This window comes from Trichoderma harzianum, assembly GCF_003025095.1.
Source record: "Trichoderma harzianum CBS 226.95 unplaced genomic scaffold M431scaffold_18, whole genome shotgun sequence".
In the NCBI taxonomy this organism is placed as follows: domain Eukaryota; kingdom Fungi; phylum Ascomycota; class Sordariomycetes; order Hypocreales; family Hypocreaceae; genus Trichoderma; species Trichoderma harzianum.
The window spans coordinates 222,435-234,730 of record NW_020209266.1 but is presented as its reverse complement, the minus strand read 5'-3'; the positions used below and the strand labels follow the sequence as shown (position 1 = coordinate 234,730).

Below are 12,296 nucleotides of genomic sequence, written 5' to 3'. Positions count from 1 at the left end.
AGTCGAAGAGATCTTACTCGCCTCCACATCGCTTTGTTCTTTTGGAGACCGCTTATTAAAAAACAGCTGGGGATTGGCTTCTGCAATTCACAATCACCGGCATGTTTTACGCCAGCTAACGCAAACTAACTAACCTGATGTGTTAATATTCTCGAGCAAAGTCTTTCCACTGTGATGACCGACCCTCACCAACCCCCACTTCTCTCGGTGGTTACCCTTTCAGGCCTGCTTCTCAATCTCGGCTCCTGTCTCGATAGGACGAGATTCAATAACTGCCGGATCCAATTGCACTTATAATGACTATATTCATCGCAAGACCATGTCTAACCGCTAATCTATTGATCAAACGAGCCTCGATGGCGCCTATAACCCCTGTCAGACTCACGACGCAGCCGATCAATCATCCCGACCAGGAAATGGCCGGCGATGACCTCGCATATCCAGGATCCTCACTCAGTCGTAGTCATTTATATCTAAACTTAAGACTGTTATTTTTCGAGATTGTAGACTTCCCTAATAGACAATTCTAGAAACCAAGCGCCAATCAATCCGGCCGCCAATAGCCACGACGGATATACGCACGGAGAAACTCCCGGACTTATAGGCAGCAGACATGAGGGGTCCACGGCGTGCACTGTTAGAGGCCCTGTCGAAGTCGTCTTCTCTTTCTTTTCATAAGAGCTCTAGATTGCCCATCAGAGTCAAAACTAATATTGAGGACGAGTTCAATTTGAACCCCAGAAGCTCACCATTTCTAGACGATAGAACAGCTCTATTCCCAAGCAGCGAAACTGCGCAGAGGTCTCTCCGGACCAGCTCGAACTATAATTCTCTCAAATAGTCTAGTTACTACAGCAGGTTGACCTCCCCCAACATGAGTCAACAGATGTCAGAGCTCGATGATGATTATTTTACAACTCTTAATTTATTTACTACCACCTACCACCGGGACGTGTACGATGCTATCAACCCAGAAAACCCACGGTTATCGCAAGCGGGAAAGGTGATTGTAATCACTGGAGCTAGTAGTGGGATCGGAAAGGAGGTAGTTATCTCTTTGCACCCTCTCTCTTCAAAGAGTGAAACACTTGGACTGATGCTCGCCGCTAACACAATTAATAGGCTATGGCGCTGTCGTTTGCAAAGGCTGGTGCAAAGGCTCTCTACCTCATCGCTCGAAGTCAAGACGGCCTAGATAAGACCAGAGAGCTGGTTCTTTCGATCAATTCAGATGTTAAAATTTTTACAAAGGCTATGAGTATCACAGATGAAGATGCTGTTCGAGATCTCTTTCTTCAGATCAGTTCTGAATATGGTAAAGCGGATGTACTCATCAACTGTGCTGGCATCGGGTCGGGCGGGCCTTTTCTGACAGCTCCTGTGGCAGATATTTGGCGAGATTTTGTCAGTGTTATGTCTCTATCCGCCAAATTACAGAAAGCTAATATCATGTGTCTAGGAAGTCAATGTAAAAGGCACCATCATTATGAGCCAGTATTTTGCGAAAGCATTAGGCAAGACCAATAAAGGTCGTATTATCAACATAGCAAGTTCATTCGGTCCATTCATGGCGCCGGACACAGACAGCTATGCTCTTAGCAAGCTAAGTCAGATTCAAATGCAACGCTATATTACAGCAGGAAACCCAAATATTTTTGCCGCAAGTCTTCACCCGGGATCAGTCCGTACAGCTATGACAGCGCCAGAGTGGGTGCGATTCTCGAAGGATACACCCGCATTGGCGGGAGGAGCTGCTGTGTGGCTGTCGTCTGTAGAGGCTGATTTTATGAATGGGCGATATTTTGACGTAGCATGGGATGTTCCCGAGACTGTAAAAAGGAAGGAAGACATTATTCAGAAAGGGTTGCTCCTAATGGAGCTGCGTGGTGACTTTACGGGGGGGGAATAGTGGGATATTGTTGCAACTCAGCCTCTTATGAGGCTGACCTCAAAACATCCATGCCTGGAAGACTAAAGGACTGAAGGACCTAGTGGTAACTTTACACTAGAATGCAGCAGCAGACCACATCGCTCTCTGAAAGAACGACTGTGCATACAAGTTTACTTCACCACACTCATTCAGATGCCTTTAAATAGCATGTTGTTAACCAAAGCATCAAAACTGAATACAAGCTTAATTTTGCCCGCGCCCAATGCCAATTTACGTACCTTGGAGACCTTCCAATCTTATTTTTATGAGGTGTCTGGGACAGTTAATATTCAACCTTATAATTTGTAGGTTTTGAGACGTTTACTTAATTAATCGTTTCTCTCGACCATACCAGCTACCTACGGATTTCAACTTCCTGGCATGGGATGTTAACGAGCTGCACGATGAGCTCAAGGCTGCTCGACTACCACTACTTTTATGCCTTGAACCACCTAGATTCTCACAACCAAAAGCTCCTCATAATCACCTTTTAATAGCAAGTGAGCTCACGAGATTAGACGATCCGCTTCTCGCACAATTTCCGGGCTGCGAGGCAGTCCGATAGACTAAGCCCTGCGACTGCACGAATCAGGACACACCTGATCCTTGTTCTCGCATCAATGTGATTTGTGCGTGCAGCCAACACTCAAGCCACACCGGGGCATCCACGCTGTTTTCAGCCAATCGCCCGACTTGTAGTGGATTTTTGGCCCCCTTGCATATGTAAAGAGACATTGCAATATTATATCGGTGAAAGTCGAGCAACAGTAAGGCGCCACGCTATACCAATATATGCAAGGTTGAAATTGCAAATACGCATGTCTCATACATTGCAGCCAACATGTTTCATTGATGAGGTAAGTAAATAGGCTGGAATTCGGCGCAAAATTGATAATGACGCAGTATAATGTTCCACACGCTGCCAGAGTGAATGTGATAGCCCCCATGCATGTGACTGGATGGGCAAATTGTTCATCACGTATGCAGTAGTAATAGAATCACTCATCCAATTAGTCATGAGACAATGATAATAAGCCTCATTGTCAGCTTCTTCCCCAGCCTCGTGATATAAAGAGACAGACATCGAAGGCCATTCGTAACCCACTTCCCACACATCAAGCCAATCTTAAAATTTCTTTACTAAAGACACGAAGAAACAACTGTCTGTCCCTTCATACCCTCCTACTTTGATACACATGCTAACGCTTATAGGCTGGCAATATGTCGCTTCCTACTCTCAACCACGTCTTCACTATGGCCATCACCCCGAAGGAGCCGGTCAACACTGGTGAAACCCCAAGAGGAAAGGCCAATTGGTTCGAGATTTCGGACGGCACAATCACATCAGCAGATGGTGAACACATCGCTGACGTCCTCTCCGGAGGAGGAGACTACCTCACGCGATATGTCGATGACAACGTCGCAGAGGTGGACATGCGACTAATTGCCAAAGACTCGGACGACCAAATTATGCGCATCACCGTGTCGGGATACGACTATCTCGACAGAGCAACTATGCTAGCCTTGGATGGTAGAGCTGGCGAAGATTCCGGGGACAACAACTCGGGAGTCACTGAGCCTTATGGTTTTGAAGTTTTGAAGTTCAACACGGCGAGTCCAAAGTATAGGTGGCTGAACTTTGCTGTCCTTCTTGCGCGAGTCAAATTTGTCGTCGGTAGCGCGGGCATTGAGAGTGTTGTGTATACAACCTACCAGGTGGGCAATTAATGAGTTAACGTTCCGGGACATTCGATGGGTATTCAAAATCCGGACATTTAGATACCGTATACGAAGCAATTCTTAAATAAAGACTCGTTATCAGTTCTTGTGCATGTTCTTCAATTTCTCCATTGTATACTAGAGCTAGCTTTGACTAGATACACTAATGCTGTTCTAGATAATACTGTGAAGGTCACATGAGTTTAAGCCTTCTCAATCTTCCGAAGGCTGTTGACAGCATCCACAATGGTGTCCTCCAATGATCGGTACTTGACACCGAGATCTGTGTTGGCCTTTGTAGTGTCTACGAGATAAGAAGGCGGAATAGGCGCTCCAGTCTCTCCCTTTGGCGTAGTTTCTCTGAGCTCAGGGAACTTGGCTCGAATAATGTCGCAAATCTGCTGGTAGCTGTAAGCCGAAGCAGCAATGAGGTACCGCTGGTTTGCGGCCGCTGGCTTCTCGAATGCTTGAACGTGGGCTTCGGCGACTTGTTGAGAAACATATTAGCAGCAAGCTCTGGTAACTTTCTCCTTGAACTGAGTACTTACGATCGCGGACATCGACATAAGAGAAGAAAGCTGTGGGTGGTACTTCTTGTTCTGATCCGTTAAAGAGGCGATAGATGTCGTTGGAGGAGGTATTCAGTTCTTTCGTGCTTCCTACATGGTGAATGAGAGGGCCATAGATGAACGGAGGGCACAGTGCCGAGATTGTGAATTTAGGCTGGTTAAGATGTGTTAGTACAAAGCATTGCCTGGCATATTCCGTTGCAGCACTGGACATACCTTGTTCTTCTCAACGTAGTCGAAGGCAGCCTTTTCTGAAACACTCTTGGAAGTTAGATAGGCGAGAATGGCATTTCCGCTCTCAATGGCAGCTTCTTTGGTCACAGGGCTAAAGTCTTTCTCTGTGTACACGTATCCGGGTCTTTGGCCTTGGAGAGGATCCAAGATGGAAGAAATTGACGATGTAATGACCACGCGGCTGATATTTGCGCCGCTGTTTTGAATGGCCTCCAAAAGGTTCACCGTGCCGTCTACGGCAGGCCTGAACAATTGAGTTTCGAAATCAGTTGTACCCAACTGCATAGGAGATGCAACGTGGATAACCTGGAAGAGGTGAGCATCAAATTTTAGATAGCATGATTAACAACGGACGTACCCCATCTACGCCCTTCAGAGCGTCATTAAAGGCTCCCTTTTCCGCAATATCAGGTACAATCACGTAAGAAAGCTTTGCACTGTGCTCTGGGTGGCTAGCAAGAACTTCCTTTCCACGGGTTTCCGATCGAACTGTGGCCCTCACGTTATAACCCTTGTTGAGAAAAGCTCGAATGACGTGTGCTGCGGCAAAGCCAGAGCCTCCGGTTACTAAAACTGTGGAAACCATTTTTGCAGTGGTTATGAAGTAAATGTGTCTTATAAATGAGTAATGATGTTGTTGTTTAGGTGTTTTTTGATATCGAATGTTTGTTCAGTAGCAATGCGTTTAATGGTCTTATATAGTTTTAGGATATGGACTACATGTTCCTCCGTAGGATGATGCGACGTTATGAAACAAACGTCATGATATAATCTGGTCATTTATAATTGATGTTTATAATCAAAGTTCTAGTGTTGTTAATACATCGCTTACAAAAGTCTTCTTATTAGATATAAAGTCGCGAGCTCGAGATGTCCGGATGTCAGATAGATTCCATCTAGGTTGGCAAACTAGGACAAAATAGGCCACATCTCATCCCTGTCATTGCATTAAGTCTGCTCAGCTCGCCCACTTGATCCCGGTGGAGACATGCCACCCGGCCAACTAAGTATACGCCCGATCATTTACTACTGGTGGCTGTTGTCTAGTGCTTTTGTGTTTGAGTCGTCATGCTGCAGATATTAAAGAAGCTACATGTTTTACATCGCTATTATTGACGGGATTCTACGCTTTGAGACCTACGGATCATTGTAATATTACCCCTTCGTTGATTCCATTCTGAATAGAGATAGTTTCATTACTGCATTTTGGCACATGATGTCAAGATGGTTGTTACATTTTCATTTGTTCGTCAATAGCTGCATTTGCTATTATATTTCTCCATATATCTGTCTTGACAAAGAATGTAAAGACATGCCAAAAGCTGCATCACACCACATAAATCCATTTATCGCAGCCAAATAGTCCTGGGAGGTTACATAGCCTATGGACCGAACGCTTTCCGACAACAAGGCCGCAAATTGCATTCTCAGATCATCAAAGAGAATCGGCGAGCAGGCTGCAACAGTGAGTATCCAGATTAGAAAAATATTTGACGAATCCCACGTGGGAAGCATCCCTTCTGAACCAAGTACCAACTGCAATTTTGTTCCGTAGAGCATGCCAGCACCAGGCTCAAAGTCAAATTTAGAGCGAAGATTGCCAAGGTACAAAATTCCCGCAAGGCGGAAGCACTCTCTTTGACGAGCATTAATTTCATCATGTATTGATGATCGCGGAAGAGAGAGAAAGTAATGTAGTACTGGTGATATGTGAAAAACACGAAATAAGGGATCGATCCATAAGTCCCGTGTCAAAGTTTCCGACGCAATTATGTCATTGAGATGCCTCAGCTGCTGACAAAGGTAATTCGCTACTTCACATCTTTCAACAGTAGGAATAACGCAGCCGGATGAGAGTTGTGCTGCATCGAATAACGCTAAGTTCAGTTTGCTCTGGCCGGAAAGGATATCATTGGGCGGAGGAAACTGAGGTGCTGCATCTTGTCGGAAGCGTCCATTAATTTCGATCCTTATCAAAATGTGAGTCAGTCATTCTATCTTGACGTTTTAGAGACTTACCTTACCAAAACAGAGCAAGCCGGAGAGGAGGTGAGTGTAATGAACCCTCGCCGCCTTTGAGATGGAGGATGCGCGAAAGCCCGTCCATGTGGACTTGGAACATTCCAGGCTCTTTAATCAAATTCTGTAATTGTTAGAGCACTTACTCTTTGAACAAACAGAGAGCTTCGACACCTACCGCGTATGCCGCAGATGTCAGAACAGCGATGACAACCTCGTCACTAGCACCGGTTGCCACGCTGTTTAACCTCTGCTGAAGATTTTGTGTTGAGATCATAGCGTACTGGGCGTCTTCGCCCGAGTCGCTCTCGCATCCTAGCCAATGAACGAGATGCCACGCAGATGCAGAGAGCATTTGCGAAAGCGCTATTGTCTCTCGAGCCAGATCGACGAAGCCGATTTGAACTAGCGTGTTAAATTTGGGACACGTCCCATCATACACTATGAAGAACGGTCAGAGGAGGTTTGCCCGACTACTATGTGAGAGACCAACTGTGATCCCAGAGACGGTGTGCTCGACGATTGTCTCCGAATCCGAACGACTGAAATGGATCGGACCGGCTTGCGTCTAGTATTGTCATCGGTCTTGGAACGACTTGACTAGGCAAAGCATTTGGACTCTGAATCGTTCCATCTAACAATGGCGTAACGTCAAGTTCCACGGTTGTTCGGCGTCGCCCATATGGATGTTGACGGCGATAGTTGGCTTGAGCGACGCTGCGAACTCGTCTCTGGGTCTCTCGGTCTCTCCCCGTTTCATCCCCAGACAAGACAATGAATTCGAATTCCTTTGCACCAGATCTATTTGAGTCTTTCCTTAGTTTCCGAATGGGCATTTTCTTGCTGAATACTTGTCATTACCATTGCAAGAATGAGATCGTGTTGAGGCTTCAATTCGTATTGAGTTTAATGTTGAAAGAGTTTATCAGTGCTTACTAACAGCTTCCTAGCTAATATGTATTCCGCTGAGCCGGGCGCCACCCGAATCGCAAGATTCCAAATCGGCATTGCTGCTGGTCTTAAACAAAGTCATAATGTTTCTGAATTCTTCTTTGCGTTCTCTGACTATGAGATTATCCTTGTAGGCTGAAATAAAATGCGAAAGATGATGTCTGAACGATGGCATTCAAGCTCCCTCACACCACGAACGGTAGCTTCACGGAACTAGGTGCAACGTTCACAAGGACTCTCTAAAAATAATACGAACCAATCATTGATCGTGCTCTTATGAGTAAACAGTATCTAAAATATGATATTCTACCTGCGTTGCTCAGAAAACATGATACGCCCGCTTTTCTGGCCTGAGTGACATGTTTTACCATCTGTATACAGCCTCAAGCTCTGAAGACGAACCCCTACTCTAAAAAGGCCGAGCAGATAAATTACCTGTGGGAGGTTTTATGATCTTGCGTACAGCCGCAAAGACAGTTGTTTCTACTGGTTTGAACTTTTGTTTCTCTGCCGTTTTTTTTTCTCGCCGGAATTTCGGGCGCTTGGTCGTGCACTTCAATTGGTGCAGTTTTGTCCACCGCAGTTGGGCCTCTTTCACTGCGGCCACATGCGTTTCAGGTTTGATGCATCGTCGCCCAGTTATCCATGCATATATGTTTAGAAGAAACCCCAAATATTTGCCATTATTTCTCGTTAATGTCAGAAATGTTTAAATTTATCATTAATCCATCTCTTTGTCAATCGATTTAGACCCTGCACTCGTTGCAAACGAAACTGCAGCCATGGATGTTTCAGAGCGCGAAGATTTTGTCAGGAAACCGAGGGAACGCACAATGCCATTGCTGCCAACGCCCTTTAAAACATGTCATGAGGCAAAAGCCAAAGCATGGAATGTGTTTATTCCCGACCTCAACGTTACAGAATACTTGAAAACTTTGAATGAACCCCAGGAAAAGGAGCTGCGTAACAGAGCCGAAAATCTGACCTGGCGAGCACGAAGAGTTGATGTCCCTACAGTCTCAGAGTTCTATTGGGAAGCTTCTGCTTGGCATGACGTGTTTGGCATGATTAACAACGATGACAATTTCATACTGTAAGCTTTTTCTTCTTCTCTATCAAAGCCGTCAGAATGCCTTGAAATTACTGACTCTTTATTTGTATCGATCATTATAGTGACAAGAGGCCTTACAAATATGTGGAAGCAGACAATGCGGGCAAAATAATCATTAAAAAAAGGATCCCAGATGCCACATTTGGCATCAAATTCTTTGAACCTATGTCATTGGCCTTTCAGCATCACGCTTACAGAAGAGATCCAAAGAAGAAGAAACCACATCCACTACTTTACGAGAGACGTGTTATCGATATGATGCGTAATCCTCGATGCGGGCTTGTTGTTGATGGAATGTGGGGAGAGACATCCCTTATCTTTCCATTTGCTGCCTATGAGGCTAAAAACAACTACCAGGATCACGATGCAGCTGAAAAGCAGATAAAACATGCTTGTAGGACATATCTGGCGATGTTAGATGATCTAGCCCGTAACCCAAATAACGTCAGCGAATATCAGACAGAGGAGAGCCCTCGGTTTCAGTTCTTCGCGTTTACATCAAACTCAAGCTATTGGAGGGTGTCTGTAGCTTGGAGTTCCTCGGAAGATTGTGTAAGTAACTCTGTTCAGATACGTACACAGTCTAGGGGCTAATTGGCAGAATTGCTTTTGTAGATGCTTGAGACAATTTGGAAAGGAGACATCCAACAAGCCTCCGATGCACTGCAACTAACATATATCGTTGACCAAATCCACGATTATGCCCTTAAACACCACTTACCTTTTGTGCTGAAGCATCTGGAAGCATGGTGTGCTCGAGATAGTCTGCACCCTTTACTCTTCGATTATTGGGATGTCCCCAAAGAATTACGGCCATTTTGGACCATCCTCGGAGAGGCATTAAGAAAAGATAAGCAGACAAAATCACAAGAAACACACAAACGCAAACGCAAGCCTTCTGACCTAACTCGGGGGAAAGCAAAACGAAGATGTGTCAGCTCGGAAGGGAAACGTCAGCGTGAAGATGCAACGAAAGAAGTAGAGAAAGAAGTTGCCACAATTCATCCAAAGGCCATCTCAATATCATCGGATTCTGATTGAAGACAACTTGTAGAGAACAGATATTTGGCTTCAAAATTGATGCACATAGTTGAACTTTCGTCTAAACAACGAAAACCTTGAAGCGATAATCTTCAATTCTGCCTTTCGCTGCCTAATATGCACGCCGGATGCAATGGCAACGTGTGTTGGTCGTTGTGCATACAAAGGACCTATCAACAGCGCATCTTTGCAACATCCCCGCACATCTAGCCGTACTAGGAAATTGGGGTGAGGGGGTTGAGGCTCATAAAACGATAATAACAGTCGAAAGGCAGATTTATGTCTGTTCGTCGTGAATTTTTGAACTGTCGGTGAGGCCTAAAGATCGTTTTATCGACCAACTGGAGGGCTCAGAAGAGAAGTGTGTGTTCATATAAGTATCCGCATGAGGACAACAGAGCCTGTCTTTCTAAAACCTTCCCTATCAAAACCGCCTAATGTGTTTCTCTTTAAAGAAAAAACACACTGTATGGCAAATTCTTTTCTTGGCATGCACTTCGAACAAGGCTCCGAGCCTTGCGTTTCCACCGGCGTGGATGTACCTTGCCTCCATGATCCCAAGCATTTCATGTCCGAGGCCTCTATTCAGTGTAAATAATACGCATACTCCGCAGACCGAAAGTGCACCGGTATCTCCTTAACTGGTATGGACAGATATATTGAAACAAGACAGAACATCCCAACACAATGTCTGCATCTGTGCCTGATTTAGTAAAAGACCTGGCGTAGGTCCATGTATGTTTCACCTAATATAGCGCTATTATTGAGCCTAGATTTTATTCAGATTGCCAAGGAAGCGCACCATGCCGTTGGTTCCACAGCCATTCTCCCGCGTGAGGGAACGCGATCAGCTGAGCGTGAAAGCCAAGCTATGTTTGCGATTCCTCCCGGTTATTCGCACTTCGAACTACCAAAGCACTTTGAGCGCTCAACAGGTAGAAATCATTAAGCAAAGAGCTTCCAAATTACACAGACGTGCAAACAATATGAAACTACAAGAATCTTCGGAATTCTCCTGGGAGGTTTGCGCGTGGCATGATGTATTCGGTTTAATTCTCGATGACGAGTGGTTCAAAATGTCAGCATATGTCCGCTTTTAGAGGCAGTTAAGCGAGTATATCAGCTCTTATCGCTAACACCAAGATTTTGTTATGCGGTAGGGATAAGAGGAAGTACAAATTTGTTGAAGAAGATGCCGATAAAAAGAAGATTGTTAAAGCCCGAATTCCGGATGCCACTTTCGGCCTCACCACATATGACCCCAGAGCTCTATATGTCAGTCGCGATTTTCTGGATGCTGGCCACCAAGCAGATTACAGCAATAAGCAACCGGACGACCGTCTCTCCCAACATCGCCTCAAATCCATGACGAACAACACAAGTTGCAGCCTAGTTGTTGATGGCGTATGGGGAGACGCTGATCTTGTGTTTCCCTTTGCTGTCTATGAAGCAAAGAAACGGACAACGGACCATCAAGAGGCCAAACAACAAATTCAGCATGCATGTCAGATATATTTATCTATGCTTGACGATTTAGCCCGGAATCCCGATAATGTTGCTGAGTACCAGAGCATAAAGTCACCTCATTCCCAAATGTTTGCGTTTGCATCACACGGATCTCAATGGGCGGTCTATGTGGCGTGGACCTCTAAAGAAACATGTGTAAGTTACTACCACTTCGTCACCTCATGTGCTGTTTGAATGAATGATACGAATATGTCTTAGAATATTGAGTTGCTATGGACAGGGGACGTTGCATCCCTTACCAATGCATCGGACCTTATATGTATTGTGGATCAAATCCACGATTACGCTGTTAAGCACCATCGTCCTTATGTTCTAGATCATCTAGCCCCATGGCTCACTTGGAGTGAAAAGCGTCGCGATAATGTCACTCTAATAGAATGTCTCAAATCAAAACAACGAAACTGGTGGTGCCTTGAGTACGATATGAGCCTAATTAGGAAAAGTAAATTACGGCAGGCACGAGAAAGAAGAAAAAAGGCGCGAGATGCTTCTACAAAAAAACGCATTGTTACGGTGCAACGAAAAGACGATCAAAAAATCCAGCAAAAGGTTCAGCAGAATGATCAGCAAAAGACTCAGCAAAATAGTCAGCAGAATGATCAGCAAAAGGTGCAACAAAAGCTTCAGCCGAATGATCAGCAAAAGGTTCAACAAAAGGTTCAGCAAAATAATCAGCAAAAGGTGCAACAAAAGGTTCAGCCGAATGATCAGCAAAAGGTTCTACAAAAGGTTCAGCAAAATAATCAGCAAAAGATTCAGCAAAATAGTCAGCCAAAGACTCAACAAGAGACTCTGCAAAATAGTCTGCAAAATATGCAAAATAGTCTGCAAAAGATTCTGCAAAAGTATCAGCAGAATGATCAGCAAAAGACTCAGCAAAATATTCAGCAAAAGTTTCAGCAGATGAATCAGCAAAAGACACAGCAAAATGATCAGCAAAAGAGCCAAGAAAAAGGAAAACCAGAGTACATAGTAATGTAAGAGACACATCGACTTCATTGACGGACCTTGAACCTATACTAATTTTACAGTGATATATGAGTATTTGGCAGTTTATATATATATGGCTATACAGTTTTTGTTTTCCCACAAATTGATAATCGCATGATGATAATCACGAGCTCAAGTAATAATGTGCAACACCGCAACTTCCGAATGTACCATCACCAACTTCGAGGGCAGATACACCTAGATG

General features: G+C 44.6%; 7 protein-coding genes across 7 annotated transcripts; 5 read left to right on the top strand and 2 right to left on the bottom strand.

The window, feature by feature from the left end:
• Window positions 1-886: 886 nt before the first annotated feature.
• On the top strand, window positions 887-1,909 carry M431DRAFT_97541 (hypothetical protein; the record flags this gene model as incomplete). Its single annotated transcript, XM_024924943.1, has 3 exons — window positions 887-1,045; window positions 1,123-1,404; window positions 1,460-1,909. The coding sequence occupies 3 exons, from the start codon at window positions 887-889 to the stop codon at window positions 1,907-1,909; spliced, it is 891 nt and encodes a 296-aa protein (XP_024769118.1).
• Window positions 1,910-2,978: 1,069 nt separating this feature from the next.
• On the top strand, window positions 2,979-3,761 carry M431DRAFT_524626 (hypothetical protein). The gene is made up of 2 exons (XM_024920584.1): window positions 2,979-3,092; window positions 3,143-3,761. The coding sequence occupies exon 2, from the start codon at window positions 3,152-3,154 to the stop codon at window positions 3,656-3,658; it is 507 nt and encodes a 168-aa protein (XP_024769117.1). The 5' UTR covers window positions 2,979-3,092; window positions 3,143-3,151; the 3' UTR covers window positions 3,659-3,761.
• Window positions 3,762-3,852: 91 nt separating this feature from the next.
• M431DRAFT_500216 (hypothetical protein) lies at window positions 3,853-5,038 on the bottom strand (the record flags this gene model as incomplete). The annotated part of the gene is made up of 4 exons (XM_024917902.1): window positions 3,853-4,136; window positions 4,198-4,372; window positions 4,435-4,758; window positions 4,811-5,038. The coding sequence occupies 4 exons, from the start codon at window positions 5,036-5,038 to the stop codon at window positions 3,853-3,855; spliced, it is 1,011 nt and encodes a 336-aa protein (XP_024769116.1).
• A 673-nt stretch (window positions 5,039-5,711) lies between these two features.
• Window positions 5,712-7,307, bottom strand: M431DRAFT_126235 (hypothetical protein; the record flags this gene model as incomplete). The annotated part of the gene is made up of 3 exons (XM_024912272.1): window positions 5,712-6,421; window positions 6,627-6,912; window positions 6,992-7,307. The coding sequence occupies 3 exons, from the start codon at window positions 7,305-7,307 to the stop codon at window positions 5,722-5,724; spliced, it is 1,302 nt and encodes a 433-aa protein (XP_024769115.1). The 3' UTR covers window positions 5,712-5,721.
• Window positions 7,308-8,204: 897 nt separating this feature from the next.
• M431DRAFT_97428 (hypothetical protein) lies at window positions 8,205-9,127 on the top strand (the record flags this gene model as incomplete). Its single annotated transcript, XM_024924937.1, has 2 exons — window positions 8,205-8,515; window positions 8,596-9,127. The coding sequence occupies 2 exons, from the start codon at window positions 8,205-8,207 to the stop codon at window positions 9,125-9,127; spliced, it is 843 nt and encodes a 280-aa protein (XP_024769114.1).
• An 11-nt stretch (window positions 9,128-9,138) lies between these two features.
• M431DRAFT_512879 (hypothetical protein) lies at window positions 9,139-9,615 on the top strand (the record flags this gene model as incomplete). The annotated part of the gene is made up of 1 exon (XM_024919925.1): window positions 9,139-9,615. A coding segment is annotated over exon 1 (422 nt), but the record flags the coding sequence as incomplete, so codon positions are not given.
• Window positions 9,616-10,377: 762 nt separating this feature from the next.
• On the top strand, window positions 10,378-12,082 carry M431DRAFT_10020 (hypothetical protein; the record flags this gene model as incomplete). The annotated part of the gene is made up of 3 exons (XM_024911175.1): window positions 10,378-10,652; window positions 10,735-11,236; window positions 11,300-12,082. 3 exons carry the CDS (start codon window positions 10,378-10,380, stop codon window positions 12,080-12,082), a joined length of 1,560 nt encoding a protein of 519 aa, XP_024769112.1.
• Window positions 12,083-12,296: the final 214 nt, after the last annotated feature.